Below are 16,936 nucleotides of genomic sequence, written 5' to 3'. Positions count from 1 at the left end.
TTAAACCTCTATCTCCTTAATTCATCCTACATATTGCTATGGTGAAGGCAACCCAAAGGGACCATGCTCATAATCGGGTCAAGTACATACCAAAATAGTTATGGACTTAGACACTAATCCAACAGTCTCCCACTTGGATAAGTCTAATAACTATTTTCCGTATGACTTCAGAACCTAATCAGCAATCGTAGCTTTCAAAAGCCGTTGTCAACTCTGATCTTATCAGATAGCGTGTCCTCTAGATAAGGGATTATATATTCCTCCATTCTCAAGATATCGTATAGACAAAAGACATGAATTTCAATCATTCTCTCTATACTGTTTCCCGACTTCCGATTTATGACGACTGATAACAGACTACAATTGAACACATCAACTTAGTCCCGGCTTGGCCAAGCGCTTAGGTGTCATCACTAAATCATCGAGAGGCCCACATATATCGCTTTTATCCCACTTTGGGTAAAAGGAATGGATAAACTTCGACTCAAATGCTCGCTTGCATTTACTGATCGAATCACACACAACAATAAGTTTTATAACACCAAGTTACTGATGCGTTTACTTATTATCAATGTGCAACCGACCAACAAATAACAAATCACATGTCTCGGTTTCAAGAATATACAATATTATCGTCTCACTAATCACTCGTGATAAATCTATGAAGTGATCCAAGTGAGCGTGGGTTTAATCCAATACTCTAATCTTATCAAAGCACTCATGAACTCTGCAGCAAACTTGTGTTATGTCTAAACCTTTCAGACAATCTACAGACTCTTCATGACAGTCTTCCTTCATACTTACTTCCAACGTATGACCGACTGTGGATGTTTGAATAACCTAGTTATTCTGGAAGTCAAAACATGCAAATTGAAACATAACAATAATACTTAATCCTATATGGCCTCAAACTTGTAAGAGTAAATAAAACACTTCTATTTAACCACCATATTGATTACTCATTATTATCGTTTACTGTTTCAGAAAATCAACTTATTACTCAAATTACAACAATAGCTATCCCATGCATAAAGCATGCACACTATGTTTCCTATGGTCCTTACTTTGTGAAATAGATTAATTGAAAAATCTTTTCAATGATGCTCATTTCACAATTCCCAATCCTTATCATTAGTGTAAGAACACAAGGTTCTTTGCTACTATTAGAATATGCTAGATTCTAACATCTTATGCAACGATCCTTTTGTAAAGTCATAGCACAAAAGTCACCAAGACTTGGCTAATGAAATTTTGAAGTACTCTATCGGACATTGTTACAAGACAATTCCATAGATGTGAAGTCTCACATTCAAAGTACATTCATTTGAACATCCTTCCTGCATAAAAGTTTCTAATCTAGGCATAGAATCTCAATATCCAACTCCCAATATGGAAACATTTCCACATTTGCCATATGACAACTCATTCTTAATAGAATCTTATCTATTCATAATAATGTCGATATGGTCCATCCAATACCATACTTCCAACTACTCACAAGCGACCAATCCTCAGCGAACTTTGGATCATCCTTTGATAGTTGTTTAATTATTTTAGTCAAAACCAATTCTAGTCCTTTTTCCCTCTTAATGCTCTAGACATTTAGAAAATTTTAGAATGGTAAAATATTATAACATTCGCAATCGATCCTATACCCGAAGCGTATGGGACACGATGCATAATGTCTTACATAAAGATATGATACTTTACCAATCTTTTGCCATAATATTTTATGTGTCATGTTCTCACAATTCGAACTATGAAGAGGGATGCCGTAATCATAATCGAATTTTAAGAACACACAACGTATCCTTTGACTGAAAATATTAAAATTTCTCAATCTAAGCATTAGATTTTGAAACGAAGTATAATATTCTCTCCCTTAATTATATTAAAACAACTTTTCAACCCATGCAACTTTGCAAATTGAATCTTTGTTTTTCTATAATTAATATTGCTAACTTGCAATACTCGCCATAATAATCATACAAGCATAACACTTATGCTCCCACTATCATGATGATTATTATCATATAAGCATAACACTTATGCTCCCACTAGCTTTGACATGTATTCAGAAAACAAATGAACTTTCAGAAAACAATGTCTATTGAATTTCTGAAATTCATATTTCTAATACCAGATGCTTCGATAAGCCTTTATCTAGGCTTCTTAACCTTATACACCTTTGTCTTAGATAGCTCATATGTGTGTTTAAACAATTCAGAACTTATGTTACTAAGTTCCAAATGTTGAAACTAATTGCCAAATCTCATAATTCGAACTATGGAAAGGGATGCCGTAACCATAATCGAATTTTGAGAATACAATTTTCACAATCGCTATCTTCTTAAAATCTCTTTTAGTGAAAGCATTTCCTCACAGTCATTTTCATGAAGGAGGGAATCTTATGACACTTAGATTTTATGGTGTATGAGTTCCTATCCATGTGAATTTGCCAAAACCAAGGTTTGCGACAAATCCAAACTCATATGGACTGAACTTTCTTAATCTTGATTTCTTGCCTTATGGTAACACGAGTGCCCACCATGTCTTCCAAGTAGTTTAGTAACTTGTCCTTACATATCAATGTACTTTCCATCGACTAAGGCTCTAGTATGCATTCAAATGAGAACTCATAGAACTCACATACGCAATTAACTCAATTGGAATGGCATAGAAACAAAATAATGTCAGCACGATAGGTTGTAAACCTCAAGTCGTGTGCTAGTGATGATCTATACGGTTTATTCTTGATTTGTTCTTGAAACCTTTCAAGACCATTAAGACTCCCACTGACTTCTTGATATATAAGATTCTCTTGTCAAGAAACATTTCTTGACAAAGCAAATATTCAAGAGTTAGTGTAGTTCTTATCAAGACAAAACACTTCACATAATTGGTCCTAGTTGGTCTTTGTCTTATCCAAGACATCACAACTTACCAATTTCTAATGTGCAAGAATAAGAAAACTTTTCCAAATTCCACATTTGATGAGTGTTATAAACCTACTTAAGACTTGATATTGGAACGAAGTATGATTGACTTCTTGATTTACCCATTTCTACAATTCACGATTCCTCTTCTTAGACATGCAATTGCACTAAGAATCACTTAGAGGATCAATTGAGACATGGTTCTTAATCATTAAGACATATCATAAAACATAATAAAAGGTACTCTCCCTTCTTCTTAGAATGGAGAAACTTTTATCTTTCTGCCTACTTGATTCTTCTTTATTCGTTCTACTATTCATTGAAACTCTTTCAATCAACTTAGAATTACACTTAATCTTATAAGTATAATCATATTTACTAAACTTTAGTAAATCATGACAAATATCTTTGCCACTCTTGTGGTGGACTTGATCAACGCACAACCTTGTGTACTTGATCTCCTTGTCCTTGAATTGACACTTTGCCAAAGAATTAGTCTAAGTTTCCCAAATGTGAAAGTTTTTCATTCATCATACAATACACATTGCATGATTCCAAGTTTCTGTCCAATTGAAACTTGGGCGATGAGAAACTCTCCCTATTTGGTAAACATTTGATATTTCCACAAATAACATAATTAAGAATCAAATCCATTTTGCTAATAATAGAAGTACACAAACATCAATTTTTCATATATTTCATTGCAAGGATAAACAAATAAGATAAAAACCAAAATTTTATTTTATTCATAAAACCAGCGGAAAACATGTCCTTACAATGCAAAATTCAAATGAAAAACTATGTAATCATATACTCCTAACAATTCTATCATAACTCCCTAAGCTCAAAATCTGATCTTCGAATTCATGCGATGGAAATCCATTTCTTCGTGATCAGACTCATCTTGCTCTTCCATCAAACTTCCTCTCTTTTCTCTAATCCTGCAAAACATGCCAATGTAAACAGTTGTCCACGTTTTGGGAGCCTAAGGGGTCCTTTATATACTTGTGTGGGTTGCTAGGGTTTCAGTCAAAACCCTAATGGACAGCTTAAACTCTAAGCAGCCCATGGAACCTTCTGGATAAGGCTATGAACGAAAATATGATGGGCTTTGATATGTGCATAATTGGTTCATATTAAGTATAGATTATTATTCCATTATTAGCTAAATTATTGCATATTATGGACAAAAGGTACTTAAAAGTGTTTAAATTATGTTTTTCAGTCTAAAGATGAAGCTCGGAAGCGAAAGGAAGCGGGAGAAACAGTTGAAAGATCAAGGATGAAATAAAGAAGAAAAACACTAAAAATGGCACTGACTCGGCGAGTCAGATCGACTACTCGGCTAGTTCAATCGAAGAATCGAGAAGATAATGACTCGGGATCCCAGAGAGTTATCACAATACGGGGAATGTGAGAGGGACTCGACGAGTCACCACCTGACTCGACGAGTCGATTCGGATATTTATAGATAACTCCACAGATCGATGGGAAGGAGTTCTGGAACGACTCAGAAGTGTTTTGCTGCGATTGAGAAGCCAGAGAAACCCTAGAAGACGACGAAAGGAGCTAGAATTCAATTCCGGAGAGTAATTGAGGCAAAATTTCATCATTCCACTTATTCTTTTGTTTTATCATTATGGTTAAGCAATTTGACTTTGTTTGTTTGCTGTTATTTACTTCAATTATGAGCTAAAACTTTTAGACTTTTGTTTGGGGATACAAAGTTGACAATATGGTTTGATTGATTGGTAGGATTAATTCCAAGTTGGTGAATTTTGTTATTTTAGCTTGCTAAAGAACCTTGTGTGTGAATAATAATTAATTTTCTGTAAATAGGAAGATAATTGATTAGCATGAACATCTATTAATTATTAACCTCATATGCTATGTGATCACTATGCTATATGTCTAGGATTAATGAATATGAAACTAGAATTAATAAGAAAATTAAGTAAATCCATGTGCAAGCTTGTAAGATGACCATCAAACAAGAAGTTGATTAAAAGAATAATTTAGTTAACTATTGCAAGTCTAACTTAACCCGAATAATTAATCTAGTGAATTTAATTAAATTAGACAATTTGCCACTGTTTAAGTTAGTTTATTTGCTAAGGATTAGGGTGGTGAATACGAATCTAATCACTTGAATCGGTAACCAACGAAAGAATTAATCCATTGCACCATTACCTTGAAATCAACCATAGAGTCAACCAAGTTGAACTACACAGAAGTTCCTTTCCAATTATTGAATCTAGTTAAGTCTTTATTTTCTAGTTCTTAAATTAGTAATAGTTAGTAAGTTTCTAGTCTTGTAAAACTAGAGAAAACCCCTACTTATTAATTAACTTAGATAAAATTAGTTTTTAGTTTTAATTTGCTGTTCCCTGTGATCGATACCCTGCTTATTTAACTATACCACAATTGATAGGTTCACTGCCTTTTGTGTGTTATTTGATAATTAAAAGTAGGTTTAAAACTAAGTGAGTTTGCACACATCAGGCTTCCATCATAATTTCGTTCACCCCTTATTCCTTTAGCATTCCTTAGCCCAATAACTCAATTATCCAATAATTGCAGTCCAGTCCCCTAAATTTAATTAATCTCTTTTAGCTACAAAATTAATTATCAATTAATTCTTGACTAATATTAATTAAACAATATGATTTCTCCTTTAATATATTATTCTCATAATATATTAATAAATCATATTTAAACCTCTATCTCCTTAATTCATCCTACATATTGCTATGGTGAAGGCAACCCAAAAGGACCATGCTCATAATCGGGTCAAGTACATACCAAAATAGTTATGGACTTAGACACTAATCCAATAATAACTTCTTCATCCGACGCCTGTTTTCGTCTGTCTTTTTATCTTTACGCTTCTATTAATGAGACCTTCGATTCTCATTTAGGTTGTGTCGGCCAAAAGTCGCTCGATCTAATATTCGGACTTCGGGTTGTGTACTGCTGACCCGAAACTTAGAAAAATCATAACCTCCTCTTATGAAGTCAGATTTGGGCATTCTTTTTATGTACGATATCGTTTTAACGAACACTACGACTTTTGTTTAGATTTCTAAGGCTAAAAATTACTCTATCACTATTTACGTCCGCAGTGTCGTGTCGGTTTTGTCACGCAACTTTGACAGGTCATAACTTCTTCGTTATAACTCGGATTTCGGCGTTCTTTATATGTCCGAAATCCTTGTTTCGACAACTACAACTTTATGTATAGATATCGGGTTTATCTCACACTTTAATTTTGACGCTTATTTTTATCCTTTATTTATTATACTTTTATAATTAAGTATAAAACACATAAATTCATATAATTCACATAATACTCAAATAATTCATCTTTATTATTTCAAAATGAGTTACATTGGTAGGCGTATACTACTACATCACTTAAACTAAAAACTAGAAAAGCAAAGATTCAACTAAATTTAATGACGAAAGGAACTTCTGTTTAGTTCAACTCAATTGATCATATGGTTGATATTATGGTAATAGTGCAATGGATTAATTCTTCTATTGGCTACCGATTCAAGTGATTAGCTTCGCGTTCGCTGCACTATCCTTAGAGAACAAACTAACTCAAACAGTGATCAGTTGTCTAATTTAATTTAATTCACTAGATTATTTATTCAGGTTAATTTAGACTTGTAATAGCTAACTAATTTGGTCCTTTAGTTAACCTCTTGTTGATGGTCATCACACAAGCTCACACATGAATTTACCAAATTTTCTATTAATTCTAGTTTCATAGTCATTAATCCTAGACATATAATAAAGTGGTCACATAAACATATGAGGTTGACAATTAAAAGATGTTCATACTATTTAATTATCTTCCTATCAACAGAAAAATAGTTATCATTCACACACAGGTTTCTATAACAAGCTAAAATCAACAAAATCACCAATATTGAATTAATCCTACCATAAATCAAACCATAGTTTCAATATTGTATACCCAAACATAAGTTTAAGAGTTTTAGCTCATGATTGAGGTAATTAACAACAATAAAATGAATTCTAATTGTCTAACCATGATTAAAAACAATAGATTAAGTAGAATGATGATAATTTGCCTCAAATCTCCTTCGGAATTGAATTCTAGGTTGTATCTTCGATCTCTAGGGTTCTTCTGACTCTCCAATCGCAGCTTGCTTCTCCCTAAGGGTTCCAGAATACCTTATGTCGATCTGGACAATCGTTTTTATAGATTCGAACCGACTCGCTGAGTCCATGACCAACTCGCAGAGTCCATCCCTTAATTCCCGTACACGGTAATTCACAGAGTCTTTATCCTCTCGAATCTTCGATGCTACTCGCCGAGTAGTCGACCCTACTCGCCGAGTACCTTGTATTTTTAGCTTTTTTTTCTTCTTTGTTCAACTCCCGAGCTCCCAACCGCTTATCCTGCTTCCTTTTGCTTCCGAGCTTTGCTTTTGGACTGAAAACACAATTCAAACACTTTTAAGTATCTTTTGTCCATGATATGCAACTAAATTAGCCAACAATGATAAAAATCTATACTAAATATAAGTATAAATATGCAAATATCAAAATACCCCACACTTGACTTTTGCTTGCCCCCAAGAAAAACTAAATTTTAGCACATTAGAATCACATAGGACAACTCCAATCCAACCCAACCATTATGCCAAGACCGCAACGCATGCATTTGTGTCTAAAATTTTCCTAATAACCCCCCATACTCCAAATACTCACAATCCTCATAAACATTCGCCCACTTATCCCGAACAATGCTCATTTTATGCATCCCTCCGAATCCATCTGCAGAAAACCTCCTATCCTCAAGATATTTTTGGTTGAGCAACCCAAGCATACATAATCTAGAATTACAATTTATGAGACCACTATGGAGCTCTTTTGAATTCTTCACTTCCTTGATAATTTGATCTTTGATTTCTGTGAATTCACCACCTTGTTTGATTTGATTTTTGGTATCTTCAATTTTTGAACTCTTGGAATTTTGATCTTTTGATCTTCACTTTAGTTGCTCCAAAATTCTTCAAACTTTTCTTGCAATTCTCTCTTTTTTTTAACATGTACCTCACTTTTTTTCAATCAAAACCCTACATGCTTAAGCAGTGGCGCTCAACTTCAATCTTTATTGGTTAACGATAATAATTTTCCTAGATACATTTCTGGTACACAATGCTAAACATATTGCATCCTTCGGGCTAAGCAAGGTCGTGTTTTTGTCCCATGATTTCACTGGAATAAGGAAGCCACAAATGCACTAGAACGTATATAGGCTCAACTAAACATTTGGGTATTCATGCAATCATCAACATAACTCTAACATGGAATCCTAATTACTTTTTACCAAAATTTTCTAAATTAAATCCTAAGTAACATTTTTGGTATGCAAAAATTTAAAAATTAACCTAAATTAGGACATTAGGATTCTACATTTACTAAGATGACATCAACCCCCTACCCCAAACTTATTGGATGCAATGCGCTCATTGCATGTTATGCATGAAAAATAAAAACATGAATGTAAAGGGAATTGGAAAAAACTCCCCTGGGGTAGCATTCGATAGGCTGATCATCTTCTATTAAGCTCTTACTTCAATCGACTTTAGACATGTGAACAAGTCATCCATATCTTGGGCATCAAATCGCATGTGGGCAGCTCCAAATGTGCAGGAAAAATACTGTAAAAACTTCAGGAATTGATTGTAAAGAATAAGTGGTCAAGTAGTATGTCCAACAACATCGAATCAGCAGTCTTCACGGTGTAAAAAAAATGACTCGTCGAGTCATATAAACGACTCGTCGAGTCATATAAACGACTCGTCGAGTCATATAAACGACTCGTCGAGTATAGTCGCGGAAAGTCTCGAAAGTGTGAACATATATTATGACTCGTCGAGTTTGCTTAGTGCACTCGGCGAGTCTGTGCTGGGTGGAAAAAATAAAAATTCTGCACTTGTTCCAGCTTGTGATAATCCTCAAGAACTTCCCATAACTTCTAGAATTATTCACTCATGTCCCTTAGGACCGGACTCGACACCTTAACTCTAAACTTCGCCCTTTATTGACTCTTTTCCACTCTTTTTTTTCTTTCTCTCAAACTCTAAACCCTTTATGCAAGCATTCCTAATCCAAAATCCGAAAGTCACCAAGGCAAATAAAACATCAAACACATGAATTTAAGTCCTAATTAAGAATTCAAAACACACCAAACAAAATAAACACACAGAATAAAAACAAAAACAAATTGTTCAATAAAAAAACTAATCATCCTCTTCCTCATCATGGCCATGCACAACCCTGCTCCCACCAGCTCCACTCCGCCTTTTATTAATGATCTCGTCCCAAGATGGTATGTAGGGGAAGTTACCCCCTTCAATGTGTGGAATATGAAAATGGTCAAAAAGCAGCACGTGGGATTCATTGCTGAAATTTATACCCTTCACCATTTGATCTTGGAGCCTCCTCATCATTGTCCACTGGAATCACCGGCGGTTCCTCCTCCACTTCCCGCTCACGTCTCGATCTAACCCTCCTTCCCAGTGTCTCAGACACGACCACCGGATCGTCATGCGGGACAACATAATGACCACCGCCATAATCTTCAATAATTCTTGCCCTCCGAAAAAGAATAAGATTAAAGGGAGGGGCAGGAATCATTGTCATCAAGTTCCATGCACCGTGGGTCATCAACCCATAGGAGTTGGCTAACCGGGTCAAGAACATTCCACCGTTAATCTTGGAGGTTTTCCGGTCCTTGACCGCTCCCTCCGCCAAGTAAGAGGCCAAACACCATGGAATGTTGCAGAAGGTGTTGGGCGTGATGATACTCCGAAGATAAAATACGTCAAGGTTGGAAACCTTGTCGTCGTCCTTTCTTTGATTGATTGTAGTGGAGATAAGGCGGTGTATAAGGCGGTGTGTGGGCAACCTAATGCTCCCTTCTTGAGCCGATTTCAGAATATATAATTTGTTGGCGATTGTGTTCCACCAACCAGTACTTGTAACACCGTCGGGGAACACCTTATGAGATTGTTCCAAGAAGGCGCGGAAGACAGCAGTAGTGACCAATGGTTGGTCATAAATCCCCAATCGGTATGCAAGTTCAATGACAGAACATTGATGGAATTCACCCCCAAGACAAAAACTAAAACTCTCGGGGTGGTAGCAATCATCTCCTCCTCGGAAAGATACCATGGAGAAAAATTCCCAGTAGAGTTCTCGAAACACCGGCTCTTGAATTCTAAAAACTCGGCTCCATCCATCACATATAATTGACACCCCATAGTAAGTAAATTCCTTAAAAAGGTAAGGCACCAACTCTTCATCATATCGGACATTCTTTAACCAATCCCAGTCAATCCTATTAGGTACATAAACCTCCTTCTTCCTGATCTCAGCCAGCCTCTTCCTCCATTTTGTCATCGTGGAAGCAGATTCAATCTGAGGGAAATTCAACCAAGGAAGGAAAATCTCCTTGGTTTCCACTTGAGCTCTGTCCTCTTGAAAACATGGTCCCTGCAAAACAAAGAACAATCAACCCACAAGACATAGAAAAACATTAAAACAGAATCCATCTGGGTCCCCGACTGGACTCGTCGAGTCCATGAATGACTCAACGAGTTTGATGAACTGCGCGAGTCAGTCGACGGGTCAAGCGAAATTCGACCATAACACTCAAACTTTCCTACTGGGGTTTGTCTCGGGATGTTCATACAGTATACTAGTGCAAGAAATTTCATGTAAAACATCCTAATTGAGTGAAAATCGAAACCCTAAAAATCCTAGATTTTCAAAATTAACACTTTAAAACACTAAAAATTGAAACTTTAATAGTAAAATAGAAGAGATTACATACCTTGATTGCTAGATTTCAAAACTTGGAAGACAATGGAAGAAAATGGGGATAAAGAAAAAAATTTGAGAGAGAGATGCACCCATCGAGTGTGTCGGTTGTGTGTGTTTGAAATTAGGGTTAAAACTCTATTTACCCAATGTAAAATATTTATTATCCTCTTTTTTTTCAGTAAATAACGTCGAATCGTCGAGTCGTGTCGCGATTTTAGATCTCTGATTTTTGAATGGGACTCGTCGAGTAAGTCACCCCACTCGCCGAGTCACTGATTTTTCTTTTTCAAAAACTAATAATAAGTTTTATAAAACTTTATTTCCTCTTAAAAATTAACTTCAACCCACCCCACACTCAAACCATGTAGGCCCTCAATCAATCATTTTGAATAATGAAGAAGATGAAGATTTAAAAATCCTAAAAATGAAAAAGTATAAATAAAAGAAATCAAACTCTAATGACGGGTTGCCTCCCGCTAAGCGCTTCTTTTTAAGGAGTCGTTAGCTGGACTCCTTCCCGCTCTACGTTTCTTTGTTGTGTTGCATCTGGAACTCACACTTTATCTTTTGCGGTTTATACTTCGTCTTGTAAGCGTGTATCTTCTTCTTGTATGCCCGTCTCAATTATTCTCTCTTTTTCCGTGTGGCATCTTCTTTAATTGAATGTTTGATATATTTTCCAGCCTTCTTTTTCTTCACCCCACTCTTCGGACCCATCCTTTGAACTTCCTTTTCTTCAAACTTAATGACTTCATATGTAGAAAACACTTGGGCTTGAGGTTTGGTTAACTTGATCACTCTATTTGTGGATGAGTTATTAGTATTACCATTCCACGCCTTTGCATTCTCCTTTTCTCCCAAGATCGCCTCCTCGTCAAGTTGAGTTCCCTCATATTCTTGTATAATTGAATTAAGGTAAGCTATTTGAACATTTTGGAAGTCATAATGTTTTTCAAAAACCCCGCCATCTGCTGTTGGACCTTCCAAAGTATTAGGACATATCTTCATGTCAAGAACATGCAAGGAGCTGGTAACAAGCAAGTCAAGGCTATCTTCTTTTCTGCACTTTTCAACGGGACTCGTCGAGTCTGTCAAACAGACTCGGCGAGTCGGAGCGTATTCCATAAAATCCTTTGTTTCTTCTAGATCAGCTCCCCCAAGCAACTTCTCCATCTCTTCTAAGTCTCTATCAGCATCAAAGTTTTCTTCAGACGATAGCAAAAACTTACTTGGATCTTCTTCTTACAAGAGTGCAAGTTCTTTTTGTAGTATTTCATCATCCAAATCAATGAAGGAAATGTCTTCTTTTCTTGTTTCTTCTTGCTTAATCTCTGGTAGAGCTTTAAACACTGCTGAATCATCTCCTACCCTCAATGTTAGTGTGGACTCGCATACATCTATCAATGCGCATGCGATATTCAAAAATGGTCTCCCCAAAATATTTGGGATTTCGGGGTCTTCTTCCATGTCAAGCACTACGAAGTCCACAGGGAATACAAATTTGTCCACCTTAATGAGAAGATCTTCACAAACACCTCTTGGACGAATAATCGTCTTATCCGCTAAATGGATGTTCATATTCACAGGCCTTGGCTCCGGTAAATTTAGCTTCTTGAAGAAAGAAAAAGGCATTAAGTTAATACTTGCACCCGAATCGGTCAATGCTTGAGTGGCAAGTATATTTCCAAATTGGCAAGGAATCGAGATGCTTCCTGAATCGCCCTTCTTTTCTGGTAGTTCATTCAATACTAACTCCGCCACTTCTGCCATATCTTTCCTAGTAGAAAAAGACCCTTAAGCAAGTTTAAATATCCGGGTGTTTGAAGCATTGTTTCAACAAATGGAATGTTGACTTGAAGGGCTTTAACATGTTCCATGAAAGCTGTGTATGCTTTAACCTTTTCATCAGGTATGGCCCGGATTGGGAATGGCAAAGGAGGGTTGTAAGGCTTTAAGGAAACAACGGATTTGTGATCAGGGCATGGACTCATCGAGTCCATTAGAGGAACTCGGCGAGTCTGGTCGGGTTTAGCTGAACTCGACTCTTTTGTCTTTTCTGCAGGCACCTTAGTTGAGACCTTCTGTGTAGGGGTCATAGGAGTGAAAATTTCTCCATAGCTGGAGGTTATAGCATCCACATTCTCCATTCTCGGATTATTCTCGGTTTTTACTTGGAAGTTCACCCGGTCTTCTCTCGTTCACTGGATGTGAAAATTGTCCAAGCTGTTTCTCAATGTTGAGAATAGATGCTTGCTGATTCCTAAGTATAGTTCTGGTCTCTTGTATTGCAGCATCATGATCATTGTGTCTTTTCTTGGACGCGGCTATAAATCTTGTGAACATTTCTTCTAAGTCGGCTCTTTTTTCGACCACCGGTTCTTCCTTTTGATAGAAACCCCTCTCTTTTTGCTTGTATTTCTCTTCCTTTGCCTTTTTATATTCTTCGTACGGGAGCCATTCCTTCTTGGGTTTCCGCCAATTCTCGTCGTATCTGTCGCCGCTTGAGTAGAACACTTGCGCCTTCTTGTTTCCATTTTCATCCAAGTCACAATCCTTCATGAGACGAGGTCCTCTACAGTTCTCGCATCCACCTCGAATAGCATGGATTGTTTGATCCATTTTTGTCATCCTTCTATCTAAACTATCGAGCTTAGCCATCATCGCCGCCATGCCATCATCGCCGCCATGCCATCATTGACCGAGTTCACTACCCCCCGACTTACTTCATTTCTTGGGTTGTGGTATTCTCTAGAATGTTTAGAGAATTCTTCAATTAATTCCTTGATTACCGGGGGTGCCTTCTTTGTGAGCGGGCCTTGCGAGTCGAGCAATTGCCTTGTGGTAACATTGACTCCATCATAGAAGATGGAGACTTTTTGGTTGCTATTAAGGTCATGGTGTGGGCAATTTCTGAGAAGACCTTTGTACCTCTCCGACGCCTCATAAAGGGACAATCCGGGTTGTTGCTCGAAGTTGGCAATAGCTTTCTTTAACATGGCTATTTTAGAAGGCGGACAAAAATGGTCTATGAATTCCTCTTTCATCTTAGCCCATGTGGTGACCGACCCGAGGGGAAGTGACTTGAGCCAATCCTTTGCAGCACCCTTGAATGTGACTGGAAGCATACGAAGTAGCTGGGTCTCATGTGACACATTTGGAACATTGAAGTAATCAGCTACATCATTGACTTCATCCACGTGCTTGTAGGCATCTTCGTGGTCTTTTCCATAAAAGGGAATCTCCTTGAGTTGAGCGAGTATGTGGCCCTTTAGCTCGAAAGTAGCAGTAGCGGGAATTGCGGGTTGCACAAGTCCCGGGCCGGTATCGTCACGCATCCTCTTCTTCCATTCCCCCATGGGGACTTCATCGATATTAGCCATAGTAATAGCTAAATCGTCTTCAAAATCGGATTCGTGCTCGTATGTAGGTTCTTCTTCTTCCTCGGTCTCGTACTCAGTGTCTTCTTTAACCGGGTCTTCGATTGCTACAGAGGCGCTGGATGCTCCTGATTTACTGCTCTTCTTCTTGCTGAAAACGGACTTAAGGTTCTTTAGTGGCGAATTCTTTGAAGAAACGGATTCTCCAACAGATTTTCCTTTGTTCCTCCTTAGTGCGGATTCCGGGTCTTCGAGAGGAGGGACCAGAGGTGTATCAGATCCTCGGGTCATGAAATAACTACAAATAAAACAAGAAAAACGCATAAAAAGAACAAAAATAAAATAAAAACTGAAACTGTGAATCAGCGATGGACTCACCGAGTTGCTTCGAGTGCACTCGGCGAGTTCAAGGTAAAAACATAATTTTTTTTCTAATTATTTATTAAAACGGATATTTATTAAAACTTATACTAACTACTAAATTTCCTAAGAATTAACTTTGTGTAGGAGAAATCCCACACAAAGGATCGATAAAAATAGAAATTAAAGCTAATTTAGAACCGTTCCCCGGCAACGACGCCAAAAACTTGATGTGTGTAAACTCAACTAGTTTTAAACCTACTTTTAATTATAAAATAAACACACAAAGGCAGTGGACCTATTAATTGTGGTAAAGCTAAATAAGTAGGGTATCGAACACAGGGAACGGTAAATAAAAACTAAAGACTAATTTTATCTAAATTAAATAATAAATAGGGGTTTTCTCTAGTTTTACAAGACTAGAAACTTACCAGCTATCACTTAAACTAAAAACTAGAAAAACAAAGATTCAACTAAATTCAATGACGAAAGGAACTTCTGTTTAGTTCAACTCAATTGATCATATGGTTGATATTATGGTAATAGTGCAATGGATTAATTCTTCTATTGGCTACCGATTCAAGTGATTAGCTTCGCGTTCGCTGCACTAATCCTTAGAGAACAAACTAACTCAAACAATGATCAATTGTCTAATTTAATTTAGTTCACTAGATTATTTATTCAGGTTAATTTAGACTTGTAATAGCTAACTAATTTGGTCCTTTAGTTAACCTCTTGTTGATGGTCATCACACAAGCTCACACATGAATTTACCTAATTTTCTATTAATTCTAGTTTCATAGTCGTTAATCCTAGACATATGATAAAGTGGTCACATAAACATATGAGCTTGACAATTAAAAGATGTTCATACTATTTAATTATCTTCCTATCAACAGAAAAATAGTTATCATTCACACACAAGTTTCTTTAACAAACTAAAATCAACAAAATCACCAATATTGAATTAATCCTACCATAAATCAAACCATAGTTTCAATATTGTATCCCCAAACATAAGTTTAAGAGTTTTAGCTCATGACTGAGGTAATTAACAATAATAAAAGAAATTCTAATTGTCTAACCATGATTGAAAACAATAGATTAAGTAGAATGATGAGAATTTGCCTCAAATCTCCTTCGGAATTGAATTCTAGGTTGTATCTTCAATCTCTAGGGTTCTTCTAACTCTCCAATCGCAGCTTGCTTCTCCCCAATGGTTCCAGAATACCTTATGTCGATCTCGACAACCGTTTTTATAGATTCGAACCGACTCGCTGAGTCCATGACCGACTCGCAAAGTCCATCCCTTAATTCCCATACACGGTAAGTCACAAAGTCTATATCCTCTCGAATCTTCGATGCTACTCGCCGAGTAGTCGACCCTACTCACTGAGTACCTTGTATTTTTAGCTTTTTTTTCTTCTTTGTTCAACTCCCGAGCTCCCAACCGCTTATCCTGCTTCTTTTTGCTTCCGAGCTTTGCTTTTGGACTGAAAACACAATTCAAATACTTTTAAGTATCTTTTGTCCATGATATGCAACTAAATTAGCCAACAATGATAAAAATCTATACTAAGTATAAGGATAAATATGCAAATATCAAAATACCCCACACTTGAATTTTGCTTGCCCCCAAGCAAAACTAATTTTTAGCACATTAGAATCACATAGGAAAACTCCAATACAACCCAGCCATTATGCCAAGACCGCAACGCATGCATTTGTGTCTAAAATTTTCCTAATTGTCTAATCATGATTGAAAACAATAGATTAAGTAGAATGATGAGAATTTGCCTCAAATCTCCTTCAGAATTGAATTCTAGGTTGTATCTTCGATCTCTAGGCTTCTTCTGACTCTCCAATCGCAGCCTGCTTCTCCCCAAGGGTTCCAGAATACCTTATGTCGATCTGGACAGCCGTTTTTATAGATTCGAACCGACTCGCCGAGTCCATCCCTTAATTCCCGTACACGGTAAGTCACGGAGTCTTTATCCTCTCGAATCTTCGATGCTACTCGCTGAGTAGTCGACCCTACTCGCGGAGTACCTTGTATTTTTAGCTTTTTTTTCTTCTTTGTTCAACTCCCGAGCTCCCAACCGCTTCTCCTGCTTCCTTTTGCTTCCGAGCTTTGCTTTTGGACTGAAAACACAATTCAAAACACTTTTAAGTATCTTTTGTCCATGATATGCAACTAAATTAGCCAACAATGATAAAAATCTATACTAAATATAAGGCTAAATATACAAATATCATGCACATATATATATATACATACATATATATATATATATATATATATATATATATATATATATATATATATATATATATATAGAGAGAGAGAGAGAGAGAGAGAGAGGAAGGATCATTTGAGAACCTATAGTTTCCCGAGAA

The 16,936-nt window shown here is 36.6% G+C and overlaps 1 protein-coding gene across 1 annotated transcript; it reads right to left on the bottom strand.

Annotated features, from left to right (window-relative positions):
- Positions 1 to 12,044: 12,044 nt before the first annotated feature.
- On the bottom strand, positions 12,045 to 12,572 carry LOC145051187 (uncharacterized). The gene has a single exon (XM_078999307.1). It carries the CDS (start codon positions 12,570 to 12,572, stop codon positions 12,045 to 12,047), a length of 528 nt encoding a protein of 175 aa, XP_078855433.1.
- Between the last annotated feature and the right edge of the window lie 4,364 nt (positions 12,573 to 16,936).

Source organism: Lactuca serriola, chromosome 5 (genome assembly GCF_051521515.1).
Source record: "Lactuca serriola cultivar US96UC23 chromosome 5, Lser_US96UC23_V15, whole genome shotgun sequence".
In the NCBI taxonomy this organism is placed as follows: domain Eukaryota; kingdom Viridiplantae; phylum Streptophyta; class Magnoliopsida; order Asterales; family Asteraceae; genus Lactuca; species Lactuca serriola.
This window is presented reverse-complemented; position numbering and strand designations above follow the sequence as displayed.